This window comes from Canis lupus, chromosome 26 (genome assembly GCF_048164855.1).
Source record: "Canis lupus baileyi chromosome 26, mCanLup2.hap1, whole genome shotgun sequence".
Lineage (NCBI taxonomy): Eukaryota > Metazoa > Chordata > Mammalia > Carnivora > Canidae > Canis > Canis lupus.
In genome coordinates this window covers 31,556,723-31,578,181 of record NC_132863.1, presented here as the reverse complement: position 1 = coordinate 31,578,181, position 21,459 = coordinate 31,556,723, and the positions used below count along the sequence as shown (strand labels likewise).

Below are 21,459 nucleotides of genomic sequence, written 5' to 3'. Positions count from 1 at the left end.
TAGCCAGGATTTTTGTCATCTCTGCTTACCTCAATTCTCTGTGTATAGACTGAACCAACATGGGCATTAAGTAAAAGTTGAATTAAGAGTGCAGAGGAGCTCTTTGGGTGCCATATCCATTTTTTTAGTATTGTACTTCTGGCAAGAAGATCAGGGCCATGGCAAAGCCCAGACTGGAAACTTCTCCAAAGGGTTGTTCCTGGAGTAGACATAGTTCCGGGCTTTTCTCCTCAGCCACGTGCACGTCTGTGGAGGTGGTAACTGGCATTACATGTGCTGTTTTCAGTTCTGAATTTGGGAATTACGGTAACTCACTGTGCCAATAACTGATTTTTCCTGTTGAATTTGATGAGTATTTTATAAGGTTTAATTTAAAAATGGGATGATGCTGTTACTTTGAAATAATGGGATTTGATAGATAAAAAAAATTTTATTATCCGGAGTCTTTGGGGGCAGAGTAATAAACGACTTCTAGTAGAACAGTGTTGTGACACACACCCAGATCTTTCTCTTCTTACTCAGATCCAGCACTCAGTTTCTAACTCTCAGTTCTACCAAAGAAACGTGGATTTTGGGGACTGGAGATGAAGCTGGGAGGAAAGTTTGAGAGAGTCCTGTCTATCTATTGCTTTCATGAATTTTCTATATGTAGCTACTGTAATGTAATTTCCTACTCGGAAGACCCCTAAATTCCTTATTTTCCTAATACAAACTGCACAAAGTAAAGATGTAGAAAAGCTTCTTGGCTGGTGAAGGTGTATAGAGGACAGCAGGAAAGCTCTGGGATGAGGCCTGCTAATCAGCTGTTAGTTCCCTGAGCCAGTCGTCTTCAATGCTTCTGTTTATATACTGCAAGTGTCTTGTGTGTCATAAATACATAATAGATGCTTTCTCTAAATTTAGTAGATAACATGTTTTATTGTAAAATCAAGTTTGACTTTTGTTACTAAAAATAAGTGCTTTGAGCCTCCAAAATCTTGTCTACCATTTTTCTTTCTGTCCTTGCACGTTAGTTTGTTTCAACTCTGAAAGCTAGAAAAGAAGATTATAAAAATGAAATGGCTTTGATCCAGCCCCAAGTGCCACTAAATCGTGAGAGCATTAGGTCTTTGTATTATACAGAATTCCCTTGGTTATAAGTGACATAAACCCAACTTGAATTAAGTAAAAAAAAATAATAGTAACAAAGGGTTCACTGGCTTAAGGAATCAGAACCAGGAAGTGTAGTTGAGGATTCCGCCAGTGTTCTTTATCTCCATCCCTCCCCCTGCATCTTTCTGGGAGTCAGCTTCATCTTTTGCAACTGCTTTTCTTCCTAAGGCTAAACATTGGCTGTCTGCAGCTGTGGGCTCACAGCTTAACAACCTTTTGTAGGAGGAAAAAGATTCACTTTCCTACCCAATCCCCCCCCTCCAATTTTTTTTTTTTTTAAGGAAAGACTCCCAAGTTGGCCTGGCTAGGTTATGTGTCCACCCCTGGATCAATCACTGTGGTACAAGGAATAGGATCCATAGCCCAGCCTGACCTTCTGCCCACTTGTGTAGTCTGGAAGGTCCATATTGGCTATCAGCAAAAAGATGCTGAACAAACACAGTATCCAGCTCGGTCATGGAATAGTTATGTATCAAAGCAAACACTATATTTGTTTTTTCTTGAGCCATTTGAGAATAAGGTGCATATATCATGACTTTTTATCCCTAAATAATCCCGTGTCTCTTCCTAAGAGTAAGGCCATTTTCTTATAACCATTGTCTAGTTAACTGCTTTTGTTCACTTGCAACTAATAAGCAGTCTGTGGGGAGACACTTTAAGATCATGCAAAAATCTTGCTCATTTTCAAGTTGTTCTCCCTAGATTTAACATTCCTTGATGGTACTGGACTATACTATGTTTCTTATAGTGGTTACAAAATGATTTTCCAACTCCACATTTCCTCTGCATTTACCATTTGGGTTCTGTAGTAAGCAAGAGCTCTCCCTTCTCCCTTATTTATTCATCATTTATCTATCTCTCCGTGATTGGTATGGATTCCTATTGTTCTCAGCGTCTATAATTCATTACTGGCCTTAGTTGCTTTGGTGCTCAGATGGTCCCAGTTTTGACCAACAAGAAAGAGCTCCTCAAGTTGACTCCTGTGTCTTTTTGCCATTCTGCCTTCAGTTTTTTGGAGCACTCCCTTACTTTCTGACATAGTAAGAATGTTTCAGACTCATCTTCTATCTTCCCTACCTTAACCTTAGAATCAGTCATTTCTCTAAGGAACTTTGGTATTAGAAACCAAGATCTGAGTGCTGGGTCTGCACATTGCTAATCAGGCATCTTTACTTTTTGGCTCTTTGAGTTGTCAGAGCAAGGGAAAACACACATAGAAATGCATATATATATATATATACACACACACGTGTATATGCACATATGCACATAATACATATATGCCCACACATATAATATATTCATAATACACTTATATGCATGTGTTCATATATATACTTATTTTAGAAAACCTGAGTCTATGCTGGTGCTTCTGATGTAGGTCCACTATTATCATCTCCTGTTATCTTTTTTTATTTTTTTTTATCTTTTCATATTTACATCTTCCTCCTCCCTCAGTGAGAATCCCGGCTCCTCACATCAACACATTTACTCATTTGCTTAATCTGTATCACATCTAAAATGGTTTCAAAATTACTTCACCTATATGCCTACCAAAAAGTTTAGGATTTTTTCACTGCTCCTAAGGCTGAAAGTATATAAGCTAATATAGTTGACCCTTAAACAACATAGGTTTGAATTGCATGGGTCTACTTATATGCAGATTTTTCCCAGTAAATATAATACAGTACTGTAAATTTCTTTAAAATTTTATTAGTAACATTTTCTATAGCTCACTTTGTTGTAAGAGTACAGTATATAATACATATAACATAGAGAATATGTGTTAATTGCAGTAAAGCTTCTGGTCAGCAGTAGGCTACTAGTAGAAGCAGTAGGCTTCTAGTAAAAACTAGTTTTTAAGGAGTCAAATATTACACAAGGATTTTTCAATGTATGGGGAGTCGGTACTCCTAACCCCTGTATTGCTAAGGGGTCAACTATTGTGTTCATAAATTAATGAGATTTTCCTCCTCCATTCAATGTGGAGGAAGGGAGAGGACACTTGGATTAATTTGTTTAAGCTTGTTTTCATCTTTAATTTTTTATTTTTTAATATGTAGAACTTAAACATGCTTCCAAAAGTTAAATCTTTATCAAAAGGTACTTTCAGAGAAGTATTATGCATTTTTTGTATCCCTTCCAATCCATTCCCTCCACCTAGCCCTTATGGATAACCATTGTTTTTTAGTTTATCCTTCCTTTGATTCTTTTTATTTGTTTAAATAATTTAATTAATTTATTTTTTAGAGGGAGAGAGGAAGAATTTTTTTTTCTTTATTTTAAGATTTATTTATTTGAGAGGGAGAGAGCTTGTGAACATGGTAGGGAGGGACAGAGGGAGAGCCTTAAGCAGACTCTCTGTTGAGTGTGGAGCCTGGCAAGGTGCTTGGTCCCAGGACCCAGAGATCATTACTTGACCTGAAATCAAGGGTCAGCTGCTTAACTGACAGAACCATCCAGGCGCCCTGGGAGAGAGAGAATCTTAAGCAGGCTCCACTCCCGACTCCGGGCTCCATCTCACAACCCTGAGATCATGACCTGAGCTGAAATTGAGTCAGACACTTAACCAACCAGGCCACCCAGGTGCCCTTCTTTTAAAAATACAAATAGGTATATTCATGTTTTCTTATTTTCCCTTTATTCTTCCACAGAACATAGCATGATACACCCTTTTGCACTTAGCTTTTCATACTTGGTAGTGTATCTTAGAAATCATCCCACATCAGTGTGAAGGTTCTTAATTGTTTTTATAGCTGTATAGTACTCCCCTGTAGGTATCTGAATTTGTTCACTTTGTTTCATCATGTAGATAGTTTTTCTTAATTTGCAATTACCAAATGATGCTGCAGTGACTAACCTTACTTGTATATATTTTCATATTGTTGGAGGTGTATCTTTAGAGTATATTCCTATAAATGGAATTGCTAGATCAAGGGGTGTATACATACATAGTTTTGTTACATGTTATTTGACTACTGTTTTTTGTGGGTTTTTTTTTTTTTTGAGATTTTATTTTTTTATTCATGAGAGACACAGAGAGAGGCAGAGACATAGGCAGAGGGAGAAGCAGGCTCCCTGCAGGGATCCTGATTCAGGACTAGATCCCAGGACCCAGGGATGATGACCTGAACCAATGGCAGGTGTTGAACCACTGAGCCACCCAAGTGTCCCTTGACCACTATTTTTGAAGAACCTGGGGCTTCACAGAGCAAAAAAGCATCCATGGACCAAATCCATCTATAGAAAGAGCAGTTTGGAGGTTGTCTTCATTTGATAAAACTCTCAATCATAAAGTTTACAAAAGTTATTCCAAAGAAGGAGAAAACACATCTCACCTAATCTTCCTAGAGAATGAATTTGGTGATATTTTCTTGTGTCCTATCTGAAAATCCCATTTATAAGCTTACAAAGAATCTTTTCTTCCTGATATTTGTCTTTATCAGAGGAACTCTAAGAAGAATTTTTGGACCTCAAACTTGATTCTGTTGCCAAAGATAACCTACAGAAAATCACTTTGAAAATTTCCCAGCTAGAGTATCTTCTTACTTACCCACATAGGCAAGCAGATTTTACCAGTCATTTTCCTATTTTACCAACATATATTTGAGAAGATGTTCCCTCTGCTCCACACTGGCCCCAGCTTCTGGCCAGGAAAATCTTGTAGTGTTCTAGGCTTTACTTTGAAAGTGCCTCAGTGACTCTCCCTTATACTCATTGCTTAATGTGATTCTGAAAAATGGAAGACAAAGAATATATATATACACACATACACACACACACATATATACATATATACACACACATGTATATATTATATATTATGTCTTGTAGTAAAGATTCATATATAGAGGAGGTTCTGGTTCTTTAATTATGACGAACTTGGTTCAGGTTTGACTTGGAGTGTGAGTTGAGTAGTTCTGAGTGTATATATATAAATATACATATAATGAAGATTAAACATATGGACAAAGTTTTCTAATATAGTGAAGTTATATTTAGTAGATGGATAAATTAATTTCAGTTGTTGGGAGAAAGGATTTCAGATTTCATAGAAGATTAAATGGAGCCCTGAGCATGTGATTATTATGGTGATTCTTAGTATATTAGTCAGCTATCTTTAAATTTGTGTCCAAAAAATTAAGCACAAACCTTCTTCTGTTAAGAGATCCTATTTAAAAAAACCGTCAACAGCTATAGATTTGTAGATTTATTTTTCTGTATTTGGGTCATTGGAATATTTGATTGTTAATTCTTTTGGTCATTATTTTGAGATTCAAATAACATTAAAGGAGATTTGAAGTTTTTACATTCATTAAAAGGGAGACTGAGGTTAAAAAAAATAGGAGAGAACATGATATGGTGTTAAAAGCAACAGACTGTGAGTCAGATGAGCTGAGTGTGGGCCTCTGCTCCTGTTCTGCTGCTGACTTTGAGACCTTTGCTGCTTTTAAAACTACTTCTTCATCTGGAATATGAGTTTCATCTGTCTGCCCTGAATCCCTGGTGGGATTCTGGTTGTTAACAGTGAAATGATACATAGAACATGCAAGTGCTTTATAGAATATAAATTGCTATACGGTTTTCTTAGTGAGGAGCTGTAAAATATGAGATAAATATTCCTACAAAAATTTAGCATCTTTATAAACTGTTTCACCGTGTCTCCTGTCCTCAACTGATAAGTAGAACCTTTGCTTTTTCCTCTGTATTTGAGAATACAAGTCCCTTATTAAAATTATAGTCCTCTAAAATGGCAAGATCCCTTGAATCTCATTTCCTCAGGTTGGACCAAAATAATTTTCATAAAGAACTTCCTTGATAGGTAGGCAAGCCAGTCTTCAGCCCAAAGAATCAAGGATATGCTGTTTGTGTTGACCTGATTGAAGGTCCATGAGTAGTGAAGTGTGTTCAAGAGAGAGGCAGGCCAGTTTCAGCAGTTAGCGCTGGTTGGTATTCCTAACAAAAGTTCATCATGCTGGGTCTCCCTTCTCTAAATAAGGTCATCTGTTTTCCTCTCTTTCTGTACACCTTCCGATAACTCACCTGTTAGAAAATGCTAGTAATTTTGGCTCTTTGCTCATCTTCCATATTCTGTCCCTTGTTCAGACTTACTGGTTGCATATCTGCTGGATTTTTTTTTAAGATTTTATTTATTCATTCATGAAAGACACAGAGAGAGAGAGAGAGAGAGAGAGAGAGGCAGAGACATAGGCAGAGGGAAAAGCACGCTCCATGCAGGAAGCCCAACATGGGACTCGATCCCAGGACTCCAGTATCACGTCCTGAGCCAAAGGCATATGTTCAACTGCTGAGCCACCTGGGCGTCCCTATCTGCTGGAGGTTTTTTTTGTTTTGTTTTGTTTTGTTTTGTTTTGTTTTTCTGCTGGAGTTTTAAATGATTTTCACCTTTGAGTTTTCATTGATTGTATTTAGCCTGGGTCTTCGTTCCCTCCCATCTGGGCTTGCCATCTGGCCTTTGTCACACAGAATGAAGTCAAAACTGTATGGCTTGGTGTATACCAATTTCTTTGTGGCTCCATTACTTAGTGCTTCTGTCCACTTACCTTGTCATCCAACCATGCAGACTATCCTTTAATAAATGTGCACTTAATGTACTTCCATTCCCCAAGAATGCCAGGGTGGTTGAGCTTGCCTTGGGTTCAGATCCTTTCTTCACCATTTACTAGCCATATTACCCTGAAAATCTAACTGACCCTCACTGTGCCTCCTAATAAAATGAGGATAGTAATCCTATCTGCCTTATAAGATTGATGTGAAGACTAAATGAGGTAATCCATGTGAGAGACTTGGAGAGCTAAGCCTGTATGTAGTATGTGTTATATAACTAGTAGCTATAATGATTATTACTACTACTGTTATAATTACTATTCCATGTACATCCCTGCTTAGTTGTATTTTCCCAAATCTCCCCAGTGGTGAGTGATCTTGATGCATCCATCTATTCAGTAAGTATTTATTGGATATCTACTACGTATAAGGCATAAAATTACTTACTGTGAGGAATGCAAACTTTAATCAAGTACATAGTATCCTCTAGGAACTTAGAATCTAGTAGGAGAGATCAGAGAAGTGTAAAGTACTCATCCACTCGAAAATGTTTATGGAACAGCTACATAGGATCCAGGCACTGTGGTTCCAAGACTGACATTATAATTAGTGCCTAACTTTGGCGAAAGATCAGAGTTTGAGTACCATAAGCAAAGCACAGCTGAGGTGCTTTGGGAACATAGAAAAGAGACTTTATCAGCTAGGAGAGTCAAGAAAAGCTTCTTAGAGATGTTGCCATCTTAGCAGATGGATAGCCTTTGCCTATCTTCACCTGTCTCAGGAGGCATTAGACTACTACCCTGGCTATGGCTCTAGGTGGCCTGTAAGGTTTTCATAACTATAACCTTGTCAAGGGCAGGGACAGTATTGTTTTCATTTTTGAGTTCCTAGTACTTACTCCAAGTCTTATATAGAATATTTTCAGTAGAGGATGGTGACAGATTATGGAGATGTCTCTTCTCATGTAACTTAAAAGGGAGATTGAAATTTATTGATTCTTAATATCTAGCAATTAAACTTACTAGACAGGACATTTATGTAAACCAAAGTAAGGTTTTTGGAGATGTTAATATTATTTTATTTCTTACCACATTAATCATAGCCATAGTAGCCATGATAGGAACGTAAAAAAGTGAATTCTGCATCAAGCCATGTAGATATTTCTTCCCATATTTCTGTGTAGTTCTGGGAAGAGTCTTGTAGATTCCCCATTAAAGCCTACCCTAGGACAAGAATTCCAGGATGTGCTATCATAACTTTGATCATGTGAGAACTCTTAGTTTTTAAAACTGCCCAAGAGTTTTAATTCTGAATTTCTCCTTGTAGCAAGGAGCAAGGACCAACCCCAGTGGAGAGAAAGAAGAAAGGAAAGAGGAAAAGTGAAACCACAGTGGAGAGTTTAGAGCTGGATCAGGGCCTGCCGAACTCATCCCTGCGGAGTCCTGAGGAGTCCACTGAGTCTGCAGACAGCCAGGTACAGCTGTGACCGGGAGCCCTGCTGGAAGTTATGGCTGACACGGGTCCTGTTGCCTTGCCCTTCTCTCTCCATCTCTAGCCCACACTCCTTATGTACAGCCCTGGGCTGGCCTTTCACTGTTGGGTGGGTGAGCACCAAAGATCACAGGCTTTTTCCCCTAGCATCCTAATCCTTACACTAATGATCTCCCAAGGTTTTTTAGTGGTGTTTGCTTCCTTCTTGGGAAATAGCATGATATTAGGCTGCAGAAAGAATGAATATGGAAAATGGAATTGTGGGGCACTCTGGGTAAGGCTTGGGGGGCCTGACTTGCCATGTAGGTAATGCTTTTAGGGCTCAGAGTGCTGAGCCAGTTTGCATAAGGACATTTTCATAATCCCAGATGCTGGAAAAGTCAGGGATGTATGTATTCATTTTGCCAAAATAGCTAAGGAAGTATGGCCAAATATGGAAACAAGGAGTTTCTCACCTGAGTGAGATTTCTAGAACTATTCCTAAGTGAGCCCATGACATTGGTAGGGATTTTTTCCTAAGTTGAGGCAACCTGTCTTGGATAGGAGTTCTGATATTTGAAAGTGTTATTTCCTCTGATAGTCACAACAGTTTCTCTGGGCTATGCTGCTGCAAAGGGATCATGTAAAATCATCTAACTGCTGTACTTTCACGTATCCTCTGAACCCTCAGAGATTCCTAGGAAGGGTGTTATTGTAGGAAGGTGTTAACTTCTAATGTCACAGTGGTAATAAGCAGTAGTGTCTAGGTGTCAGAGCAGAGACACCCCCCTCACTGCCTTTGAACTCAGGCTAGTGACTGTCAGGTGTCCTGATGGGCAGAGCAGGAGGTATGTCCGACTGATGGGAGTTAGCTGGGGTTTGAGTGTTTCCAGGATGATGATCTATACATGGGGTTGGGGAGCAGGTTTTCATATGTGATCCCTCATGTAAAATTAAATGTCATAGAGGTGACCTAGGGAAGAAATGGTGGGAACACAGAGGTCCAGAACGTATGTTTTTTAAAAATAAGTGAGGTAGTGTTTGGCTTTTGTTTTTGCTTCTTAAGGTTGAAGTATTGGAGAAAGAACCAGCTGGTGAATGGTTCCCAGAAGTGTTTCTGCTGCTTGGATATGATGTATACATGGGATGAACCATGTGCTTTCCTGTTTGAGGAAAGCCACTGGGCTGGTTTGTTGTAGAATGTTGTCTTTCTAAAAGGTCACAAGTTACTTAATTATAGATGAGTCCTCAGATGGTGACTCATGAATCTTGTTTTGTCACACTTAAAGATGTCTCCTTGCATTTCAAGGAGTGGTATGAGATTCTCAAAGTAAGTCCTATAAAACTAGTATGACTTAGTATTTTAAGAATATATGGTAAGTATGGTGAATTTGACCAAAACCAAAACAATTGTCATATTACCCCAAAATCAGAGCTTCCATCTGGAAGAGATCTGAAAGATACTGGAGTTTATTTCCTATCCCTGTTGTACTAGAATAGAAGCTGATTCCAGAAGGGAGAAAAAAAGTCACTGTCATTGATGAACAAAACATCTCACTGGATTCTGAGACTATACCTTCTTCTCAGGGCATCTTGGCAATTTGGATCTCCTCCCTCAGCTAGATTTCATTTTGAGTGAATTTAATTCTTAAAAGAGTTGTGTTTTAGGAAGATTTCTTTTGTAAAATAGGAAAGGCCTCCCGTCCATGTTAATGAGTGTAGATGAGTATATTCTTTCTCATGCAAGCTTTTGCATTTGACTCACACAGCATCTCTCTGATGGGTGTGTTTGCCCTGCAGAAACGACGCTCTGGACGGCAGGTGAAGCGCAGAAAATACAACGAGGATCTGGACTTCAAAGTGGTGGATGATGATGGGGAAACAATCGCTGTTCTTGGAGCTGGCCGAACATCTGCCCTCTCGGCATCTACGCTGGCTTGGCAGGCAGAGGTACAGTCTTTGGATTAGGGTGCCGGCCTAAGTCATTTTGGCCTGCTTGACACACCTGTTCTGTGGCTCTTTGCTGAAGCTGAATTAGGTCATTATAGCCGCTGCTTATAATCTTCATTTGGCTTCCTCTTCCACTTAGGATGAAGTTCATCTCCTGCCATGCCCAGCAGGATTCTCCCATGGCATCACATTTGTTTGGCATAGCAGCGACCCTCTCCCTGCTCCCTGGCCTTGAGTTAGCAGATCTCTCCCACCTCTTGGCCTTCACCCATATTGTCCCTTTCCTTGTTATGCTCTTCTCCACATGCATTACATGGCTTGGTTCTCCATCTTTTAAGCTAAGATGATTTCTCCCCAGAGGTCTTTCCTGACTTTTTTGTTTAAAGTAGATCCCTGCTTCCTGATCCTAGTGATTCTGAATTTCACTCCTTATTTGTTTCCTTCATAGCATTTTAATACAACTAATAATTGTGCTCTGATTTCTGATTTCATTTTCTTTGTCTCTCTCATTAGAATATAGAAGTCTGATACATACTAAATAGCCATTCAGTGAATGAAATCACATGCAGTAGTAATTACAGTTGGAACTTGGCATCAATAAATGTGTATTAACAGTCCTTGCAAGACCAGGTCCTAGGATACAAGGATAAGTGTCAAGGCATGGTTCCTGGCTCTAAGGAGAGGAGGTATATGGCTGTGTAACACTGTGATTAGTGTAGCCTTAGAAGAATGTGCTAGAGGGGTGCCTGGCTGGCTCAGTCTCAGTAGATCATGTGACTTGACCTTGAGGTTGTGGTTTAAGCACCACGTTGGGTGTAGGGATTAGTTAAAAATAAAATCTTATAAAGGAAGGGGGCCTTCTCAGTGACTCAGTCGGTTAAGTGTCTTACTCTTGATTTTGTCTTAGGTTATGATCTTAGGGTTGTGAGATGGAGCCCTTTGTTGGGATCCACACTGGGTGTGGGGCCTGCTTAAGATTCCCTCTCTCCTTCTCTGTCTACCCCTCTCCCACTGCTCATGTGCTCTTTTTCTCTCTGGAAAAAAAAAAAAAAAAAAAGAAGAATGTGCTAGATACAGTGGCTACACAGAAGGGGGAGTGGATAGGAAGAGAGGAGGTCAGGATTTTAGGAGAGGCATTTCCAACATGAACTAGGCATGATAGACAAGCTCAGCTGGGTATTGGGGGTGATCTGAAGAGTGGTGGGAGATGAGCCCCTGAGTGGTAGGAAGAGTCACATTTTGCAATCCCTAGATATTAGCTAAAGTATTTGGTCTTTATAGTAAAGATCAAATAATGGGGGTGGTGTGGGGGCACCGAGTGAGGGTTTAAGCAGAGAAGCAAGATGGCCCTCTTTGTGCTTTAGGGATTTCCATTGGCAGCAGTTTCAAGGGGAAAGAGGGACCTGATATCCAGATGCTAGAAGGAAGAGAGGTAAATGTTGAAAAGGTCTGTGCCAAGGAGCTGACAGAGAAGACATTAGAAGGAAAAGAAGATAGAGGCTGTGCATATAGGAGGAGCATCATTGGCAGCAGCACATTCTGGGACACAGCCTGGCTGTTGTTACGGAGTCACTGTCGCTGACTTGGCAGAGTTCACGCTCTGCGTGCACAGCAGAGCACAAATACCTGTCCTTCCTCCCGGGTGCTAGGACAGCTTACTGCAGTGAGAATACTTTATCTGTTTAAACCACCTTGCCTCCAGCTTAAAGCATCCTCACATAATTTCGCATATCCTTTCATCCTGAGTTTGCATGGAAAGTAGCTAGGAGCAGGGGTCATGGTCAAGGAACGTCACGGAAGCATCCTGGTCCTGGGATAACCTGGCAGCAGCTGACCAGTGACTAGCATGTAAGAGTTGGTTTCGGGTCTCTCTGCCAGGAGTTATCCAGGCAATGAACACAACACTTCAGGTCTCTCTGCCAGGAGTTATCCAGGCAATGAACACAACATTTAATAGGAATAGTGATTTGATGTTCTGTCAATGCAGTACTCTTCAAGCAGAGAGTCAAGGGTAGTCCTTGCAAGACTGCTATGAGGCGATAGGATTCTATTATTCCAGAGCGGTTGTCCCTTCCTTGGAGAGGTTATGGTGGGTTTGATAGTTAAAACACTACGGGGGAATTTATTTTCTCCTAGTAGCTATTTAGCCCACCATTAACTATATTTCAGCTGCTGTTATGACTTCTTCCGTGGTACCTGAAGGGCAGTGTTAGCTCATCTGATAGAAATAATTCAGGAAATTCTACATATCTTAACAAGGCTCTTTTTATTCTCTTCAGGGAACAACAAAAAGAGAGCTAATCTGTGGTAAAACATAAGATAGAATCTGAATTTGCATTAATTATGCCTTAAAAGTTGTTACTAAGGCCAAAAGAAGCCTGATATGGGGTTTGGCAAGCTTGGCGATCTGGCTATCTGGCCCCTGCGCCCCAGGCGGGGGCCTAGCTGGCAGGACAGCTAGGACAGCCTGCAGGGGGCCGAGCAGGTTTCAAAGGCAGTGCTTAGCAGAGCCCTACTAGCTGCTGCTGCACGGTTGCACTTGCATCTGGTTTACATTTGGGACTTCCTGGTGAGGTTTGAACAAAGATTTCCCAGGCTGATGCAGAGTTTGAAAGCCATGAATCTCATCTAGGATTCTAGACAATCCTCAGCGCCCCGTGGCACAGAAAATCAGTTGAGGAAGTTAAGGCTTTTTCTTGTGTCCTTCTCTCGAGGCCCTTCGGCTGGGTGTCTGCCTGCTTGCTGGCTTCGGCTCAGGGCAGAGAAGGGTGTGGAGTCAACACCAAAAAGGCCTGCTGCTCCCCCTTGCGTTTCTGTGCACTGTCTTATTAGCATGCTGTGTCTGATGCTGTGGCTCCTGGCCCCTGGCCCAGCCCCAGAGTGCAGCCTCAGCATTAGTTACCTAGTGGAGAGTTGCTAAAAACATCTCTACACATGATTTACTGCAGCCCAGGACTGGCAGGGTAGCACCACCCTGCTTTGGAGTATAGAGGACAGTCTCCTGATTGGGATATGGGATTCTGGGACAGGAAGTAGGTGTCCATCCTGACTGTGATTCTGCTTTCTTATTCTTTGTCAAATGGATGTTGGTGCCTGGAACAGAGACAAACTTTTGTAGTAGTTGTAAATTTCCAGTATATAGATTTTTACAAGGCTGTCTCAGTTCCTGCCTCCTGTGGTTTGTGCAGTTTGTATGATTTTGCCTTTTAAAACAGAGGACTTTAATTTTAATTAAATTCCCTGTGCCCTCCTGTGCCTCATTCTGTGTCTCTGCAGTCAGCACCTTCTGTTTCGTCTGGCTTTGTGCTATGCCCGGCAGGCTGAGCCAGGTTGTTTCCTTCCCCAGGAATCCCCTTAGTTCCCCTGAGCTATGGGTGGACTGCTCTGCACTCTAGGGTGATTGCTTCTTAACTCCTATATTAAGTCAAAATTCCTGCCTGATTTTTTTTTCCTAAGTAGTCTCCATGCCCAGCATGGAGCCCAACATGGGATTTGAACTCATGACCCTGAGATTAAGACCTGAGCTGAGATCATAGTTGGATGCCTAACTGACCAGGTGCCTCTCACCTCGCCTGATTTTTTAAAAAATGTGGCTGCAGACTACCTATTTACCCTCATTTATTTCTCTTCCTCATTCAATGTAATGCTTTTGTTCTACCAAGACTGTTTACTTAGTATTCTTAGTATACTTAGTACAGTATATGCATCCTGTTTTCCTGTGGACTCATTCTTTAATCCTTGGGTTCACTTCAGCTTTCCTTCCTTCTTGTCTTCTTATAAACCACCATTCCTTAGGTCCCCACTAAAACCTCACCTTTCTGTGAAATCCAAGTTGTTCTTGCTTTCTGCATGCTTGTGGACTTAGAATTACTGTCTTACCAATTAGAATTAACCCTGAGACATTTCTAAGAAAAATGTTTTATGTTGCTTTCCCTGCATGAACATAAGCCCCTAAGACTGACCATCTTGTTTGATGCTACTTTTGTGCCCTCCATGGCACTAAGTCAATATTTGATTAGTTGAAAAGTGATTTGCTTCCTGCTAGAGCCTCTCCTTTTTGCCCACCTAAATAGAAATAAATCAGGTGGTTGGTTGAGGTTGGGGGCAACTTGGGTTGAAAATTTTTGAAATGTTCCCTAAGAAAAAAAAGTTTAAATTATATGAATCTCTGACATGAAAGAGAATGAATTAAAATGGCCTTCTTTGAAGGATAATTTGAGAAAATTCCAAGTAGCTGAGAACAGATGGTTGTTATGGAAGTGTGTTTGGCAAGCAGATTTAGTTTATATCTGTGTGTATCTGTATACACTGAGTGTTTATACACACACGATCGTGCTTATGCACAATCTCTGTTTAGTAAAGTCCTGATTTTCTAGTTTCCTTCCTACTTTGATGTGTATTTTGGACATGCTATTTCCTTTTCCTTTTATTAGATAGGGTAAAACCTGCTCTCAGTATTTTCATGATAACCACTGATTTTTTTTTTTAAGGAGTTAGTGTTCATCCTCCTTTCTTTAACCAGTACGAAAAGATAACTTGAAATTTTATTTCAAATTCCTTAATTTTTACTTGGGAATCTTCTACGGTGAAGAATGTTTGAAGCCCCCCATCCTTTTATTACTTAAAGTTCTGTCCTTTCTTGTTCATGTGTTAACTTTTCCTTGGATTTGGCTGGTCCTAATTAAAAACTCCGAATAGCCTTCTGAATCCTACCACTACAAACCATCTTTTTCTATTCTTCATGGTAAATGAATAAGAATGTTTGAAATAATTTGATAGTGAGGAAGAGATAATTGTTCCTTTTAGCATGTTTGTACATGTATGAATGCTCCCTGGCTAGTCTGGGTTGTACATGCTTGGGAGTGAGTGGGTACGAAAGGTAGTCAGCAATTATGAAAGTTTGATGCTGGTTAACAGAGATCTAACTTGGTGCCCTATCTTCTGTGTTCCCATAACACTTGCTTTATGCTATTATAATAATGTATTGCAAAATCTTGTAACAATGCTTATTGAGCATTGTTAAGTCAAAAATGCTTATTGAGTATCTACTACATGCCAAGGACTATTTCATGCTGGAGATAATCTCAGGGAACAAAAGAGACAAAAATCCCCACTCTCACAGAGGGAGCCACAACAAATGGAGAGGAAGCCTGCAAAACCATGCAAGTGCTCTCTCCCTCACATTTGCTGCATTTTGAATCTCGTAGGATAGGAGGCCAAAGAGTGAAGCTCAGAGCTTCCAAAAGGTGGAAATAACTAGGGAGAGGCTGGGAATAAACCAAAAAATAATAAAATTTGTGCAGTTTTTCATAGTAGTAAGTGCTATGAACAAAAATCAGAAGAGGAGTAATATGGAATTGATGAAATGAGGGTTGCACTTATAAATAGAGGTGTCTGTTTTGGCCTCACAAAGGTAACATTTGAGCAATTGAAGAAAGTAAAGGAGCAAGGGAGTCATGAGCGAGAGAAAGATCTTTGATTTCACTCTGAGTTAATAGAGAAGCCTTTTAAGCAGTTTAAGCCAAAAGAGGGACATAATAAAAAGGGCCATTCTGAAAGTTGTATTACAATTAGACTAGTTGAGCAGGAGTGGAAGCAGGGAGACTAGTTAGCAGGCTTTTGGGAATTATCTGGGTGAGAAATGAAGATGGTTTTAGACCAAGGTAGAAGAGGTGGTGAGAAACTGATGGATTCTGGACATATTTTGAAAATAGAGCCTACATGATTTCTTGGCTAATCAGACGTGGTATGTGGAAAGAAAAGGAGTCAAGGATTACTCCAAGATTTTTGGTTTGAACACCAAGAAGGATAGAGTTCCCTGTCACTCAGTTGGAAGAAAACTGCAGGATAAGAGGAGTTTACTTGTAGGCATTAAGTATAAAATAGTTCTGAGGTAATCAAGTGAGGATGGCAAGTCACAAGTAGATCTATGAGTCTGTGAATTAAGAGGAGGTTCTGAGCTGGATACATAAACTTGGCTGGTGTTACCATGTAGCCCATATTTAAAGCCATGAGACTGGACAAAATCACCAGGAAAATGAGTATAGCTAGAAAAGAGTAACAAGTAGGCCCTAGGAAGCTCCAGAAATTAGAGTTGATGGTGGAGGATTCCTACTTCATGGAAGATACATTAGGTCATAGCAGCGTAACACTCACTGCAACTAAAAAAAAGATATATTGCAAAGAATATTTTAAAAGACATCTGATATCTGGGGAAGCAACAAGAATTAGATGAACTAAAATTCCAGACAGCATAGAGCTATTCCTAGATGAGCCGACAATTCCAGAGACTGTTTCTTCTCTGGAAATATTCCTCAGTTCTGGGCATGGGTTGACGATCAGGCTTGGCACAAACACACTATTCTGGGTTGAAGAGAAACCATCTGACCCTGCTGGTAGTAGATTATAGGGCTGTTGAAATGATTGGAAACTAGAGGAATTCCCCAAAGCAAGGGGCTTTCCCTGGGAGACTTGTTGAATTCTGAGGTAGTCCAAGAAGTTAGTAGCTCACCCAGAAGAAGGCAGATTAAAATCTCACAGTCTCGTGGCACCTTGAGGGAAAATCTCACTAAAGGGATGGGCCTACTGTAGAAAGTGTAGAAAAGTGGATTCTCCCTTAAGAGAGATTTTTAACATGCTTCGTATTGGAGACTTCAGGGATCAAGAGTAAAAAGACCTACCAGACTCCATTGGTCACCTTGGACATTCATGGTCAAGAAACAGGGTAAAACAAGAGATGGACTAAATTTTAATGGTAACCCAGGCCTGACCCAATTCAGTCTCATGTTTGTCTAAGAGAAAATAGGAAGTAGTTGTGGAAAATATTGTTTGGAGCTGCTATGGTTCCTTTATTCACAAGTTCTACCCTAAGTAAAAAACTACCAGACATTTTAAAAGACTGGAAAAAATGGGACTAATAAGGCAAGAGAACACACACATATATATATAATACAAGCAGACCTTAGACGATCCAGATATTGGAGTTAGCAGAAAAGAACTTTAGAAAATAACTATGGTTGAGGCTCCAGGGTGGCTCAGTCAGTTCAGTGTCTGCTTTCGGCTCAGGTTATGATCATGTGGTCCCAAGATTGAGTCCCGTGTTGGGCTCCCTGCTCAGTGGGGAGTCTGCTTCTCCTTCTCCCTCGTCCTCTGCCCTTTTCCCTGTTTGTGCTGTCTCTCGTTCTCTCAAATAAATAAATTTTTGGGCAGCCTCGTGGTGCAGCGGTTTAGCGCCGCCTGCAGCCTGAGGTGTGATCCTGGAGACCCAGGATTGAGTCCCACGTCGGGCTCCCTGCATGGAGCCTGCTTCTCCCTCTGCCTGTGTCTCTGCCTCTCTCTCTCTCTCTCTCTCTCTCTCTCTCTCTCTCTGTGTGTGTCTATGAATAAATAAATAAAATCTTTAAAAAAATAAAAAATAATAAAAATACATTTTAAAAAAAATCTCTAAAAATATAACTATGTTATGTGAAAGAAAATAAGATGGGCAAAAAAAAGGTTTAAGGTGAAGAATTTGATTAGAGAAATGAATCTGTAAAGAGAATCAGATCAACTGTCTAGAACTGAAAATTCCAGTTGTAAAAATTAGAACACAGCGGATGACCTTAAAAAGCAGATTAGATACATCAGAAGATAATATTTGTGAGTTTGAAAACAATCAATAGAAAATTTCTAACCTGAAGCCTAGAGAGAAAAAAGAATGCAAAGAACAGAGCATTAGAAACAATTGGGGTGCAGTGGAAAGGTGTAATTGGTTAGTGGTATATCTGATTAGAGTCATAGGCATGGGGGAGAGCTGGGGGTAGAGGAGTGCTTGAGGATAAAATTAGTGGCCAGGAAACCCTTCCCCCCCATAAAATGATGGGGGATATCAACCAATGGATTCAACATCAGTTAGCTCCCATACTGGAAAAATACAAAAATGAAAACCGTACGCAGGCATATCTGAAACTATAGAAAACCAGACTGAAAAACCAGTAGATAAAAACAGTACTAATACTGTATTAAATGGTATGATATTGAGTACTTTACCCTTGACTTTTTGAAATAAAAAAAATTCCACTATTATCATTATATTCAGAAATGCACTGGAGGTCCTGGCTACTGCAGTAAGGAACATGAAATAAAAAGTTTAAAGATCGGAAAGAAAGAAGTAAGATTCATTATTTGTAGATGACATGATTGTGTATAGAAAATTCAACAGGGCAGCCCGGGAGGCTCAGCAGTTTAGCGCTGCCTTTAGCCCAGGGCGTGATCCTAGAGACCTGGGATCGAGTCCCACATCCAGGCTCCCTGCAAGGAGCCTGCTTCTCCCTCTGCCTGTGTCTCTGTTTCTCTCTCTCTCTCATGAATAAATAAATAAAATCTTAAAAAAAAATTCAACAGAATTGGGGACACCTGGGTAGCTCAGTGGTTGAGCATCAACCTTCAGCTCAGGTTGTGATCCCGGGGTCCTGGGATAGAGTCCCATATTGGGCTCCCCACTGGGAGCCTGCTTCTTCCTTTGCCTGTGTCTCTGCCTCACTCTCTGTGTTTCTCATGAATAAATAAATAAAATCTTAAAAAAGAGAAAGAAATTTCAACAGAATTGACCATTAGAATCAAGAAAATGGAGATTTAGCTAAATTGTTGGATACAAAAACAATATACAAAACCATCTGTTTTATTTCTATAAACTAGCAACATGAAATCAGGAAAGGAAAACTAAATTGCCATTTGTAACATCATCAAAAATATTAGATATCCTGGAATAACTCAAAAGATACACAGACTCTCTCTATAGAAAGACATTGCTGAAAGAAATTAAAGGAGGCCTAAATAAATGGAACCTTATATGATATACATATATTGAATACGGTTGAGATGTCTGTAATTCAGTCCCAGTCAAAATCTAAGCAGGGTGTTTTTTGATAGAAATTGATAATAGAGGGGCAGCCCCGGTGGCGCAGCTGTTTGACACCGCCTGCAGCCTGGGGTGTGATCCTGGAGACCCGGGATTGAGTCCCACATCGGGCTCCTTGCATGGAGACTGCTTCTCCCTCTGCCTGTGTCTCTGCCTCTCTCTCTGTCTATGAATAAATAAATAAAATCTTAAAAAAAAATTGATAATAGAAACACCAAAGACCTGGAATAACCAAGGGAATCTTTAAAAAGAACTAAGTTGTAATGCGGACTTGTAGTCAAGCTATAATAATGAAGACATAGCGTTGTCCTAAGAACAAGTAGATCAGTGGAACAAAATAGAGGTGTACTGCTCAGTAGAGCTCCTACTAGCCATCTGTGGCTTATTAAGCACTTGAAATATGGCTAGTCTGAATTCAGATGTGTCTTAAGTGTGAAGTACACATTGGATTTTAAAGACTTAGTATGAAGAAAGAATATAAAGTATTTCATTAATAATTTTACATTGGTTATATGTTGAAATGATAAAGTTTTAGATATATCAGCTTAAGTATATTTATTAAAATTAATCTCATCTGTTTGTTTTTACTTTCTTAATGTGGCTACAAGAAAATTTTAAATTATGTGGCTTAATGAATGACTTTGGGGAGGGTGGAAGATTCTTTAAACAGGACATAAGAATACGTAAGAGAAAAGATTGATTAAGTGGATTTATGTAGAACTTCTGTTCATCAAAAGACACATTTACAGAATTGAAAGGCAGACCATAGATTGGTAAATAATATTTGTATTCTCTATAACTGGCAGAACTCTTATTCAGAAATGTGTCAAGAACTCTTGCAAATTAAAAAAAAAAAACAAAGGATAATTCTTAAAATAGGAAAATGACTTGAGTAGGAGCTTCATAGAGAAGTTAAGCACATTGCCAAGAGGCATAAAAAAGGTACTTGACATCCTTAGTTATCAGGGAGATAGGAGTTAGAGAGATAATACTACAATATCCACAAGAGTAGCTATCAAGTCAGCTGGAACTCCTCCTATATACATTGCTGGTGGGTGTAAAAATTGTTACAATTACTTTGGAAAAAATTTTGACAATATTCTTTAAAACTAAACATATAACCTACCTCATGACCTAGTAATTTCACTTTTATGTATATATCTAAGATAAATGAGTGCATTTGTCGACCAAAAGGCATACAATTTATATGAACATTGGAAGCAACCTGAATATTCCTCAGCAGTAGAATGGATAGATAAATAAATGGTAGTGTGTTTATACAACAAAATAGTATGCTACAGAAGAATGAACCATATACTATATAATTCCATTTACATGAAGTTTAGTAATAGGCAGAACTAATCAGTGGTAGTAGAAGTCTGAATAGTGGTTACTTTCAATGGGGGCACGAGTCTTCTTGAACGATGGAAATGTTATGTAACTTGATCTAGGTGGTATTTATACAAGTGTATATGTAAAAATCCATCAGTTGTACATAGAAGATCTCTACATATAAATGCCTACCTTAATAACTTTTAAAGTGTTTTGTTAACATATATGGCAGTTCCTTGCTGATGAAGACTCTAGCACATCTATTTCTATAAGACTAGTGAATAAACATAAAAGATATTCAATAAAGAAATGTGGAAGAAATTTAGGAAGGAAGTGAAGTAGGAAGTTAGGAAGTTAGTTCATTAATCTACTTTCTCTTAACCTAGCAATGTTCCTTTGCTCACGACACACTTGCCATAGAGCTCCGTTGGCTCCAAGATTGGGAGCTTGAGAAAGTACACCTAGCTCTAGCCATTTGCTGTTAAACGGTATTAGATAGGTCCGAGTATCTGGAGAAGAGGAAGGCTTTTTAATTAAATGACATAGATTAAGAATAACAACTGTTTCCAATATCTGACCCCGGTGAGTTTGATGCTTTATTTCGTCATGTGTCTCCTCTCTTTCCCTCTTGCTGTGCTTAGCATTCAGCAAATATTTCTTGTCACCAGGCCTTTTCAAGGCATTAGCTACTGGGCCTTTTCAAGGCATTAGCATCAGACCTCTCTCAGGCATCCTACTTCTCCCTCTGCCTATGTCTCTACCTCTCTCTGTGTGTCTCTCATAAATAAATAAGATCTTAAAAAAAAAAAAAAAAGAATCAACAGAACAGGGGCAGCTGGGTGGCTCAGTTGGCTAAGTATCTGACTCTTGATTTTGGCTCAGGTCATGATTTCAAGGTCATGAGATTGAGCCCTGTGTTGGGCTCCTCACTGAGCTAGAGCCTGTTTGGGATTCTCTCTCTCTCTCTCTCTCCCCTTCTGCCCCTCTCCCCACTCCCATCCTCCCACTGTCATCCCCTCCTTGTGTACGTTTGCATGTACATGCTCACGCTCTCAAAAAAAAAAAAAAAAAAAGTCAAAATAAATACT

At 39.7% G+C, this 21,459-nt stretch overlaps 1 protein-coding gene across 5 annotated transcripts in view; it reads left to right on the top strand.

Annotated features, from left to right (window-relative positions):
- The window catches only part of CHD6 (chromodomain helicase DNA binding protein 6), a 203,431-nt gene that overhangs the window by 77,988 nt on the left and 103,984 nt on the right, over positions 1–21,459 (top strand). For all 5 annotated transcript variants that reach the window (XM_072801046.1, XM_072801048.1, XM_072801047.1 and 2 more), the window contains 2 exons: positions 8,047–8,194; positions 9,991–10,140. In XM_072801046.1, coding sequence (XP_072657147.1) covers positions 8,047–8,194; positions 9,991–10,140 — 298 coding nt within the window. The remainder of the gene's footprint in view (positions 1–8,046; positions 8,195–9,990; positions 10,141–21,459) is intronic.